This window comes from Truncatella angustata (genome assembly GCF_020726525.1).
Source record: "Truncatella angustata strain MPI-SDFR-AT-0073 chromosome Unknown BKA67scaffold_1, whole genome shotgun sequence".
NCBI lineage: Eukaryota > Fungi > Ascomycota > Sordariomycetes > Amphisphaeriales > Sporocadaceae > Truncatella > Truncatella angustata.
In genome coordinates this window covers 6311118-6323958 of record NW_025763381.1, presented here as the reverse complement: position 1 = coordinate 6323958, position 12841 = coordinate 6311118, and the positions used below count along the sequence as shown (strand labels likewise).

General features: G+C 51.7%; 3 protein-coding genes across 3 annotated transcripts; 2 read left to right on the top strand and 1 right to left on the bottom strand.

The window, feature by feature from the left end:
* Positions 1–4569: 4569 nt before the first annotated feature.
* BKA67DRAFT_653962 (uncharacterized protein) lies at positions 4570–7855 on the top strand (the record flags this gene model as incomplete). The annotated part of the gene is made up of 2 exons (XM_046106478.1): positions 4570–6760; positions 6816–7855. 2 exons carry the CDS (start codon positions 4570–4572, stop codon positions 7853–7855), a joined length of 3231 nt encoding a protein of 1076 aa, XP_045964937.1.
* A 904-nt stretch (positions 7856–8759) lies between these two features.
* BKA67DRAFT_653961 (uncharacterized protein) lies at positions 8760–9835 on the top strand (the record flags this gene model as incomplete). The annotated part of the gene is made up of 2 exons (XM_046106477.1): positions 8760–8830; positions 8956–9835. The coding sequence occupies 2 exons, from the start codon at positions 8760–8762 to the stop codon at positions 9833–9835; spliced, it is 951 nt and encodes a 316-aa protein (XP_045964936.1).
* Positions 9836–10323: 488 nt separating this feature from the next.
* BKA67DRAFT_510804 (armadillo-type protein) lies at positions 10324–12647 on the bottom strand (the record flags this gene model as incomplete). The annotated part of the gene is made up of 8 exons (XM_046097356.1): positions 10324–10677; positions 10736–11073; positions 11127–11227; positions 11287–11546; positions 11602–12093; positions 12163–12314; positions 12390–12495; positions 12582–12647. The coding sequence occupies 8 exons, from the start codon at positions 12645–12647 to the stop codon at positions 10324–10326; spliced, it is 1869 nt and encodes a 622-aa protein (XP_045964935.1).
* Between the last annotated feature and the right edge of the window lie 194 nt (positions 12648–12841).

Sequence of the window (12841 nt, the reverse complement as noted above, 5' to 3'; positions counted from 1 at the left end):
CTATTTGAGATTCTTGTACGAACCAATGTCAATGATGTTATAATAGAAAACCCCCCAAGTCATTGCTTACCTTGATACTAGTGCCGGTTACACAGAGTGACACGTCCCGCAATCTACAGTCATGTACTAATGGTTAAAATACGAATATACTCAACTATTACCTTACATGTCGTGTCAGATGCGCGACAGTGTTCCTCGGTATTCTCACGAGATCGTAGCTGTTTGAATTTTCTTCTTTGGGATAAGATCATCCTTGGATGAAAATCTTGAAACCATTATGTAGTGAAATTCGCAAATTGCGATACTTCTTGTCGTTTGTTTTCGCATGTCTTATGCTCAACCGAGATGTTAGACAGCAACCTTCGGCAAGGCATCTCGACATCCGTCCACTGCACGCACACAAAGCATCGAGGACGGTGATAGATGTCGGACAACGAGGCTTCCTTGGTACCAATCTGGCATCACGAGAACTGCTAGGGTTAAGTCATTCTTACGTTCTGCAAATCAGTTGTCTCTAATGGTTGGAAGCACTCGAACAGAATGGTGCACAGCCAGTACAGCGTTGCATACTTCGTTTCCTGTGTTTCGTAGGAAACCCCCGAAGATGTACACACTGTACCTACCTTACTTGCATTTTCGGGACAGTTGACCGCTGCTCCTTTTCGTACCCGCGTGTTACTCCGCTGGTAACCCACCGCCTCCAGCAGCGAGCCGATGTTATGTGTTTGCCAAAGCGGTCAATATGTCCAATTTCGTCTTGGAGTTTTGACAATTCAGAAAATACGCCTGTCACACACTTTCATCCGATTTCTTTTGGTCGACTACAATCCCTTGGTGCCGCATCGGTAGAATCTCTCCATACACTTTCTTGTAGCATTAGCTGTAATTAGTCACATACGCGTAATTCGCTTCCATGAATGCTGGAATCCTCACACAATTTGCGAAGTGCCGGTGCGATTTTGTCCTCCACCTCCATTTCGGCAGTAACCTAAGGTCTCGTAAAACTTATATTCGAGACCAAGTTGTTGCCCTCTATCGCGATAAAAAGAAGAGAGCAATCGCTACTCGACGCACCTTGCAACGGCCGAAGAGTCGCAGTTACACGCGACCTCTAGGCCACGAGGCCTTGTCTTGGATGAACAAGAGCCATGGACTATAAGTATTTGCAATAAGTGTTGTGTATCCAGCACTGCCTCCAGCTCACCGGCACTTTCACGCCAAACATGGTGAAAAAGCTTGTTATCAAACACACACGTGGCAAGTGACCACTGGTTGCACCAGTCAGCGGACTCAAATCCGTGACATGTTCTTTTTATGTTTGCGTGCATGTCGATTCGGCACGGGGTCTTGCATCCTGAAGTTTCTCTTCATAATTTTGACCGTACAAACAAGTCTTTCGAGCCGCTACGCCGAGTTCTTCAGTAGACGGCAATGCCACGATATTGTTTTAATCAGATACGAGGTTTATGCAAGCAGGTCCAACTCGACTGTAAGTGATACAGTGTTGGATTCGTTACTCATTCTGATAGGATCTACTCGATCTTTGCATTCATACGGTCTTTGCAACAGCCACAAAGGAGATATTGCTCAATGAAAAGGCATTGGCAAAGTTTAACTAGATAATAGAAGAAACAAGAAACTGGGACTATAGCCATTCCATACTCACATTTCAAGAGACATCATTGCCAATAAAGTTTGTCACCGAATCATGGAAGGCATTATTATCAACTTTGATAGTAGTCACTATGACTAAATGATTCGGACACATAGAGGCCAATACGGCATACACGTAATAATAAATAAATAAAATAATGATAAAAACCAGAGTTTTGGGCGATCATCAAGAATCGAAGGAAATTGCAATATTGGTGAATGGCCAGTGCTGTATTTTTTGTTGTTCATTCTCAGTCATATCTTGAGCGTTAACTCCTGTCATATGCTTCTTATCTTGGCCACCAAACCAAAGCAGCCCACTGATACTCGAGGCCGGCAACAACGTCCAACTACCAATTTCGAATGCTAGGTTTCTTCTACTTCATCGACAAACGAAGAGTCTAATGGCCGGAACGATACCTTGCGCACGCAAAGACACAACCTGACGGGGCCGAAAAAGACTGATATTGTAATCAAATTCATGATGACAACAGGCGGTGAGCGTTTTGATCGGGGACAACGTGAAACGACATGGAGCTCTTGCGGCTGCTGATGATGAGGATGGATAGTATGTCAGTGAATGCTGCAGCTGTTCGGCATGTGAGTATTTACTAAAGCTCTACTGCAATGCGACATTGTCAGCATGGAGCTGACATATAGCGGTCAACATGAGAGCCCAATATCGTGTACAACTGATGTTGTTCATCAAAATAAAAATAACTCCAACACGTATCGTGAGTTTCAAACCTTCACGTGAGGCCTTGTACGTTGTGGCAGTGCTCCAGCTGATACAGACCAAGAAAGTGTTAAGTATGCATGATAGGTCGAAGCTCGAGATTCAAACAGAGCTGGGTTACATATGGTCGTAGTATACTACTCTAACGGACAACCTCTTCACCTAGCGGACTGGATGCGGGCCGACCTTTGGATTCTCGTTCACTGATCGACCGGCTTGCAGCTAGGCCTTTCCTCAAAGGGTCTACTGTGAGATATTGGCACTCGACTGAATCAAGTTTCACGGAAGCACTTTTGGTGCCTCTCATGCATGGTTATTTCTTCGCTGCAATGCGACCCAGCTTGCTCCGCCTGCTCACCTGCAGTGTTGCATTGGGATATCTTGTCGAGATAACCCGCTATGCCGCAATACCTGACAGCACTTCAGTCTACTGGAAGGCAATGAAACTTCTTGTTTGTCTACCGCCTGTGGAATATGTGTTTTTCTTTGTTCCCCACCGTCCTCCTCGGCCCCTCGGATGCGTATCAACGTCTTTGAGAAAACAGGGCTGGGACTAGCAATAGTCGGTAAGAACTAGAGGGATATTCTAACTTTTTGCGGTGTAAGTGAGAGCTTAGCGATGTCTATTTATAGACTCTCGAGGAACCAAGAAAACTAGGGGTCCCACTCAGACAAGGATTAGCTTTTACAACTCCCTGCATCGACCTTGGTTCCCCACGAGAGGAGCATCTCACGACCTTATTGCTTTGGGGGCGGCTTGAGTAAAGTCAACTGCACGCAACCGGTTTCACATAAGAAGACCCCGGGCTGCGTGCAACTTTCTGTTATGTTCGAGGTTGCATTGGTCAATTGACATGGAGCACTGCTACACACTCGCTTGAAGATATGCTTAACTAGGTATCTGAGGTAGCTCCAGTTGCGCTCGTCGATCTAGTGGCAGAGAGCACTGCCCGAAACAGAGTCGAAAACGTCAATAGCCTGTCAGGAAAGGAAATTCCTGTGATACGGGACATGCATTGCAGAAGAAATGCGCAAGTATATCTGCCAATAGTCCGAGATGATGGAATTGCCACCTGCATCTCACATGGACATCCACTATTTCTGCACATATACGAACGTTTTGAAAGTCGCCGTGTCTGGAACGTGTTGAATCATGGGCAACAACCTTTGGCAACAACACAACCTCGGGGAGTTTGTCATGAAGTGGGTGGTTCTTGTTCGGCCAAATAGGGTTAAGTACACCCCCGTCTGCGCCGAGTTGCGGTCTTTTCCAGTCTCCATACCAGACCAAATAAAAATAAAAATAAGGGAATCATGGCCGAAAGGCGCGAGTCTTTTGCTTTGCTTTGGATAGAATAAGCCGGCTTGGTGAGGATGTAGGTCCCTTCTCAGCTGGGAACTTTTAGATGGACCCTTATTGGCGTGTTATCTTGCAAATGGGAGGGGAAAGGTAATCCATCGGTTAATGAGCTTCTGCAGCCCTGTCGCGATTTGTTTGGGCTTGATGTAATCTGACTCTCTCCCACTTAACTTACAACTCTTTCATTTCGTCTTCCGCGCTGTAAAAGCAAACGTCTCACTCAATGACATTGGAGCGCTGGATATCATTTTTGACGGGCGCCTGGTGATGTTGAAACTGTCTCTATAATTGGATACCTTATTCTTTGTCCTCTACTTAGCCTTTGTGACGGGATCCCTTCACTTCTCGCTTGACGCCGGACGCAGCCGCCGGAACATTGAACAGCTCCAAAGGGCTATTGCGACCAAAAGACCGAATCCATCGCATCCCAATCTAATCCTCGTGTGGAGAGGAGGAAGCAAAGCATCAGCGCAGCAGCTCGGTTTAGCACAGCTTGCACAGCCCCCCCTAAATGCTGCTTGCCCCCTGCAATAGTGCTGCAACAGGCCCAATATTCCCGGATAGCCAACTCTGAACCCGCCAAAGAGCGTCAGCCTTTGCATCTTTGGGGAATAAGCCGAGCAAGGCCAGATCATCCCGTCCCATCTTTTCTCACACAGGTCACCGGGCTGCAAGCTTGGAAGTTGTGCACACAGCAAGCAACCTAACCTAGGTGAGGATTGACTGGACGCGTTCTTTTTTTGTTTCGTTGCGTGTCAAGCACAGCACGAGCCTAAGGAGGGAACAGCCCCCCCAGCTACAAAGGGGTAATAAGACAACTATGCCCTCCTTCGGACGGATTGGCAGGCTCAGCAACCGTTCCCAGCATAACCTGGTCGAGCAGCAACAGCAGCAGCAGCAAGCAAATGCGCCGCCGTCGCTGATAACTTCAAGCTCATCCGCTGGCGCTGGAGTTGGAGTTGGCCCAGGGCCTCAAGCTGGTGGTGCCTCTGCTTCTACTACCCCCCATTCAGCCTCGTCCGCTGCATTAAGCTCAAGCGAGTCCTTTCAACACGCCGAGACAAGGGCGGCCCAGCAGCAGGCGCAAAACAAACAACAACAACAACAACAACAACAACTACAATTACTTCAATCACATCATCAGCAGCAGCAGCAGCAGCAGCAACAGCAGCACCAGCGCTCACAGGAACACCATTCGCGGGTTCTTGGCCAGCAGCAACCGCCTCTGACACCTCAACAGCAACCGGGTCTACCCCAGGTGGCCCAGGCCTATGCTGCTAACCCTGGTAGTGCTACTACTATTGTTACGTCAAACCATAACCCCACTGGGAGCATCTCCAATTCAGCTGCCGGTGCCGTTGCTTACAGTAATAATTCGCGACAGCAGCAACACCAGTTGCCAAAGAGCCACAATCAAGACTTTGCTGATTCTGTGTCGCGGTCACAATCTACACGCTACCCGCAGGCGTCACCACTGCAGACCCAACAGCAATTTGGGCCCGCATCAAGCTCAGCCGACAACCTGCCTGACACTATCTCGTCACCCCTCATTCCGCAGGCGCAATCAGGCTATCCCATTGGGTCTCAGTCTCACCACCACACCTTGAGCCAGAGCCAAGGCCAAAGTCAAAGTCAAAGTCCAAATCAACCCGCCCCCACGGAAGGAAAACAGTCCACCCGCAAATTGATCAGGAAGATACTTCAAGGAGCCTCCGCAAGCAGAGCCGCAACTTCCTCGAGTTCTTGTTCTTCTGGTTCCCATCACCACCAGCAAAGCAATCCCTACGACAACCCTACCGGTCTTGCTCGTAAGCCGTCTAAGCGAGTGAGCAATCCCTTTCCACCCTCGATCAGGACCAGCGTGTCACTGGAGCAACAACAGATTCCCGACTGGCAACAGCCACCGCAACAGCGCCAATCCACTCAGACTTCACCACTCAAAGGCGTAGGCGAAACCAGTGAACCTTATTCCGCCGAGACATCTTCACCTAACCCAGATCTTCGCGCACAGAGTCTCCATCCCCAGGCCCTAGCCCAGGCCCCGTCCCCGTCCCCGTCCCCGTCCCAGTCCCAGTCCCGGTCTCAGTCCCAAGCTCAGGCTCAGGCTCAAGCTCAGGCTCAGGCTCAAGCTCAAGCCCAGGCTCAAGCTCAAGCTCAGGCTCAGACCCAATCCCGTTCGGGCCCAGAAACACCCCGCCCCCACCCCCACCAAAACCAGAACACTATACGGCAGGTACCCGCTACCGACACGGAGCCACCGCCCTATAACTCCGGCAGTCTAGCATTCCAGCAGCAGCAGCAGCAGCAACAACAACAACATCAGCAGCAGCATCAGGCCCAAGCCCAATTGCAAGCTCACGCCGAGCATCAGCACCGCTACGGACAAGTCGTCGTTGTCGACCCTGCTCAGCCTCAGGACCAATATCAGCAGTACGCACACCCTCAGGCCCAGGCCCAAACTCATTATCAGCAGGGCAACCCACCCAGAATCTATACTGGGCACCTTGCATCTCAGCACTCGAACCCAGAGACCATCTCTCAGCAATCGTACGAATCCCCCGTGACTGACTCGGATCAGCGCTCTTCACACGTCCACTCCACCCAGGCCTCACCCGCCGTGAATCACATGCAGCAGGAACTTACAGTCCCGCAGAGTCAGCAGCCCGTTTCCCCTTTACCGTCCCTGGCACAGCCTGTCCCCATGGCACCACCCTCCGGAGGGCCTACGAGCCGCAGATCAGGCGATGACACGAAGATGCGAGGAAGCAATATCGAACCACCTCCAGGACCACCCCCTAATTACAGGCACAGCCAAGCAATGAGCAACATGGGGTCACTACCACCAACCCCCGGGCCTGCGCAGCCCAATCGAGAGTTCCGGGCGAGCAATGTGCCCGAGAGGCAGGCGCAACAGCAGCAGTTCGATGGTGGCACTGAGACCGGCCGGCACAGTCCACAGCCGTCAACCGGAGGGGAAAGAGAAGCGGACGAGAAGCAGTTCAAGGATCTATGTAGGGTTTCCTCAGACTAAGCAAATCCACCGGCCCTAACTAACATCGCGTTCAGTGACAAAGTACAAAAACGTCAAGAGACTTTATTTCGACGGCAAGGCTCAGATCGAACAACTGACCAGCCAGGTTGAGCAGTTGCAAAATGCTGTAGCCAACCAGCGCATATCACAGTCTCGAACCGCGCTTGACGACAGTGAATATACCACTCGCTTCAACCGATTGAACGGTGCCATCAACAACCTGTCCTTCAACATCCGCAAGGACTGGAAGTCACTGCCATCCTGGATCGATAGATATGTCAGCGTAGAAGCACTCAGGACTGGAAAGCAAGAGATGACAGCAGTGGGGCGTGCCGTAATTGCCCGTTGGGTGCTGGAAGAGGTTTTCAACAAGTGCTTTCATCCCGGACTGGATATGGAACTCAGTCGGCATCTCAAGGATATTGAGCAAAATATTCGCAGATTCTCATATACCTTGACCAGCCAAGAGGAGTTTGATGCTCTGACATCCAAAGTTGTCAGCTGGCGGATGGCTACGTTAGAAGGACTTCAACAGGCCCTCCAGTCCCAGGAGAGTCAGGACAACCGTGTGGACTTCACAACGTTGGTGTCCGGCAACCTGACGGCGCATCTCTACCAGCACCTGGTGGAACCGCCACCTGCGGGAGTGGAAGGTAGCGTCGCCATGATTGTCGAGCTTGCTGTGGGAATCGCAGCCAATCTGTCATTGGAATCACGTGACGTTGCCGTGACGTACCCGTTGCCAGGCGACACAATACAAGCAGATTTCATGGAGCTAGAGAAAGCAGGATTGCCTCCCTTACCGGATAGCGAAGATGCAGAGGACAGTGGCCAAGATGGTGACAAGTCAAAGCGAGATAAGCCTAAGAGTGGTATGTTGAATATGCTGGGTGGCGTACCGCCTCCAGGCAGCCGGAAAGGCAGCGTCGTTTCGAATACTGACATGGATGCCCCATCAGCAACCCCAGCCGTTCCAGCCAAGGATACCACCAAAGTTCGTTTTGCCGGTTTCGTGGCAGTCGAAGTGCGCGGGAGGCAAGTCTTGGTAAAGGCACCCGTATGGAACCTTGGATAGTAGCCAGTCTCGGAGCAAGTCCCGTTGCCCACACCACTCAAATTTGTAGCTCCTCCCCACGGGGGAGTACTTTCTTGTTGGAACCCGATAAATATCGCCCTTACTCGCTATTAATCATCTTAGGATAAGTTGGATTGGATAGGGACATGATGTCCGTGGTAATATGCGTCTACTGCATGATTCAGAGAAGACTATGGGCGGTCGAATATCGGGACAAGCTGGCAGGACGGAATCTTGTCCAGTCCTGAAGCATGCTTTACCGTCAATCTGATGAGAAAACTCGAAGAAGCCAATCCGCTTATGGATTGAGTATGCTCACAAGAGCGCGGCATGGTTGCCGAGTCGTATGGGTATGGGTAATGAAGAGCTGGTGTCAACGCATACGGGCATGGAACCCATGGCATGGCGTGGGGCGGCCAGGCGGTACAGCGATGATGAACGACGAAAAAGAAGCTGAAAAGGTTGCATTCTTATACCCCTCTTCGAATTGAAAATTGGTTAGTCGTTGTCCATTGGCACATTTGCGAACATGATGAATGCACTGCTGGTTTGTCCATGACCTGGACACAAGAATTGGTAGGTTACTGTAGGCTAAGTAGTAGAATGAATGACCCAGATATCTGCGGACCAGGACCAGGCCTTATTATTAGTGCACGTCTATAGCATTACACCGCCTGGGTCCCTTGCAGGCGGACAATTCTGCCGTCTGCCATGTGCCCCTCCATGAATCAGCGAGCTTAGGTTGTTTACCCCTCCGAACAATCTTAAGCGGCCACTATAGATGCCGTCGCATTTATAGGAAAACACACCTCGAATAAGCATGATACCGACTGAGCCATTCTCTTGCCAACTAATCGAGGATCTATAAGCAATAGCCTTCGCCGTGTTATTTTGAATCGACAAGATGGCCGCCGAGATCACGGACATTGCGAATCCAACCCACCTCGAGCCCTCGGAGCTGGGAACGAAGGAGTAGTAAGTGTAACCAGCTCTCCCTTCCTCCTTCCCCCTTCCCCCTTCCCCCTTTCCTTTTTTTTTTCTCCCTTTTTTTTTTTTGGGCGCATTCATTCATTTCCACCGCGCTTGCTTTTCCTTCGTAGCCATATTGGCGGGAAGGAAGGTTGGCTTCCCTCGCCCTCGCCCTCGCCAACGACTAGTGTAAATTCTCTCTTCTCACCAAATGACCATTACTCTTGCAGCTGGGACGAGCTCTACACGCGCGAGATATCGAACCACACCTCCAACCCCTCCGACACGGGCACCAACTGGTTCGACGACTCGGGAGCCCAGGACAAGGTCCTGCAGTTCCTATCCGAGCACTTCTCCTCGACGGAGGAACAGGCAGACCACGGGCACGCGAGGAGCCAGACAAGCTTCCTGGACCTGGGCACGGGCAACGGGGAGCTGCTCTTCGGGCTCAGGGACGAAGGGTGGGCCGGGCGCATGCTGGGCGTGGACTACAGCGAGAAGAGCGTGCAGTTCGCGCGGCGGATCAACGACACGAGACAGGAGCGGTTCGGAGGAGACCAGGACGAGGACGAGGACGAGGGCGAGGACGAGCCCACGCCGTCCCGCGAGCCGGTCGAGTTCGCACAGCATGACATCCTGTCGGCGCGCGGCGCCTCTGCCGCCGCCATCCTGTCCGGTGCCCAGAGTCGGGGCTGGGACGTGGTGCTGGACAAGGGCACGTTTGATGCCATATCGCTGTCGTCCGCCACGGATGGTCTGGGTCGGCGCATCAACGAGGGATACCGCGCCGCTGCGCTTGGCCTGGTGAGAGAGGGCGGGCTGTTTTTGATCACGAGTTGCAACTGGACGGAAGACGAGCTGGAGAAGTGGTTTGCTGGGAAGTCCGACGAAGGGGGTGAGGTGCATGGCCGGTTTGAGGTGGAACATCGGATCGAGTACAGGAGTTTCAGTTTCGGAGGAGTCAAGGGACAAACCATCAGCAGTGTTTGCTTCCGAAAGGTTGGACGGTAATCCCAAATGATTTCGGTTTGGCAAATGACCGATTTGGAAAACGACATACAAGTTAGCGCAATACTCATTTGATACCCATAATCAGCAGCACATGTTGTTTTTCACACCTCCATGCATAGACACAGCCAAAGGAAGCCCTCTATAGATCGTTGCTTCTTTTATTTTCATGACTTCTGCTGCCCTTTTAATCATACATGCTCCTAGTGTTCATAGGATCAAGTGTCTTCCATGCTCGCATTTGAGACGTCTCTTGGCTCGATCTATGAATATTTGTCTCTCAGTAAATCATTAGCGAACGAGACTCGATTTCTAAGAAGTCCTAGAAAGGCCGAGTCCTTATCCGTTTTGTGCTGTCGGTTCTTTTCTAAGGGGCAGTTCTTTTGATGCTGTTGTCATGAGTTGGCGCAATGCTTCTGTATCTACGTGCAGTTGAGAAAACGCGAAGTTTAGAGACAGGCAATTGCATGATTGGATTCCCTCCCTCTCATTTACGGCGACGTATTCATCGGTTCTCCACCTGCACCCGGGGCTTGCGCTGCTGCCGTCGTTGCGAAGTATCTGACATCCACATCGTCGTCCTTTTGCAGCTTCTCCAGACTTGGCAAGATCCTCGAAGTAATCAACTCCAGAGACTTCGGTGCTGCTGTCAGGTCCTTTGAGCCGGCCTTCTCCAACTCGTAAATCGTGCCAGACTCGGGCAGTCGCTTGAGTGTATCCACCAGAGCACCATATGTCTTGGCGACATTGAACCGGATGTTAGGAATGTCGTCCTCCACAAGCTTCTCAAGCATGGGAAGAATCGACTTGTCGATAACGTCCAGGCTGACAACGGTTGACAGTGTCTAGGAGTCAATTTGTTAGCGAGTTTTGAGGCATGGTCACTTGAGGAAGTTCACGTACTGTGATAGCAAAGGCAGTGGTCATTCGGTACAGGTAGTTGGGGTGCGAACCCATGGCCATGACCTTGGGAATGATGGCTTCACTGGCCCACTCGACACCGAAGACTTCCGTGAGCTTCTTTAGGTTGTGCGTGGCGGCCTCTCTGATAGAGAAGACGGTGTCACCTAACCAGCCCATGCACAACCCACTGAGCTTCTCGTCGAAGAACTTGACACCCAATTGGCTGGCCAGCAAAGGAATGTACTCGATGATAGCAAGCCTGACTCTCCACTGTTTGTCCTCGGCGAGCTGTGTGATGGCAGGCAGCAGAGATTGAGATAAGAGGTCGATACCGATGACTGGATATGTCAGCAAGGGACAAAAGAGTAATGCATCGCCGACGAGTTCATACCTTGGTTGACAAGCTCAAGTTTTGAGATGATGTGCAGGCGCACTTCAGGGAATTCGTCCTTGAGCATCTGGAGGAACATGGGAAGTAGATGGTCGATAGTCCTAAGTTGGATGGTCAGAAACGTTAAGCCACGCTAAACGAGTATCGTCGTGCAACTTACTCTTGCTTGCCCAGAATGGGAGCGAGGCCACTGATCTGGGTACCCAGAGCGGCACGGACGTGTTGAGATGTGTCCAAGACCAGGTCCTCAACATTGCTCATGATGTCCTTGAGAAGGGTGGTCCTGTCGACCAGAGCACAGAAACCAGGAATTTGACCAGCAATCGCAGTTCGCACTTCGGCCTCATTGTCCTTCAGTAGCTTGACAAATGCAGGAACCAGATCCCTTGAGACGACCTCTTCGTCCACCGCCTTGGCGATCTGTACAGTACGTCAGAAAACATGAGACACGTGTGCAAGAGGTGGCCTATCATACCTTTTCGAACCTGTCGGCGATCATATATCTAACCCTCCAGCTCTTGTCCTCTATCAGGCTCCGCAGGGTCGTAAGCAGGACTCCGTGGCTGGCTTGTTGCTCCTTGGGTACAACCTCGGCAATTGAGATGAGAATCTCGACTGTGAGAAGCCGCACGCTGTCCTGGTCGTCCTGAGCGAGGTGCTGGAAGAGGGGTATCATCTCTTCAACAACGACGGCTGCCGGCATCTCCTTCACGAACTTGGCCATATGCGTGGCAGACTGGCGGCGCACCATGGGGGTCTCGTCATGTACCAAGAGACCGAACTGTTGTCGGAGGGTCTCCTGGACCTGGGGAGAGACTTTCGAGTAAGGGGCAGTGTACAGGCCACAACCCGACACCTTGGATGTGAACCAATCGGCTTTCGAGAGACGAGTGGTCAGGGGGATGAAGTATTCCTCGACTTGCTGAGAGGACAGCTCGATGCAGATCTTGTTAAGCGACTCGACGGCCTAGAGATTGTGAGCAGGGGGCGGGCTGGTACATTGAATGGGCAGATGCGATGGGGAGGCAGGACCAACCTTGTCTCTGACTACGGGCTCCTCGATGGCAGCGAGGTTTTCGAGCGGGGAGAGGAGGACGTGACCCCATTGGGGACCGCCGACGTATTCGATAAAATTGCCAAGCTCCTCGCTGAGGGCGACAAGGACCTCATCTTCATCTTCGACCGACTCTGGATGGGGGTTAGTTGTTGATGCAGGCAGGGGACGGACGGCATCAATCCAGGAACAGGTAGGGGTTATCTAACCGTCAAGGAAAGGAATGAGCTCCTCGCGCGTGCGCTCAGCGCCGAGGGCGAGGGCGATGGTCGAGAGGCGGTGAATGGCGTTCAGTCGAAGGAGGACGTCGTCGTGCTGTGGATGAGGCAAACAGTTAATTGACATGGAGTGCTCCCGAATACCGACATGACGCTGGTGGTCACCGCCCGACCCACACGTACCTTGAGTTCGTCAATGAGCACGGCGATGGGGTAGAGCTCGTCGCTCGCAGTGGGCGCGTCAGCCATGATGGGCTACCAGGTTGGAATAGGTGCCCTAGAGTGGCTGTCGTGGTGAGTTTTTTTGGCGGGAATAGTCAGAGGTGGTCGGGTGGAAGGAGTGGTGATTGATTGCTGATCGCGTGGTGAGTGATGCAAGAGGATTTAACTTGAAGGCCCGCTTGACTTTGAACGCATACCAGTCAGTTGTGTTTGGGCTCGCC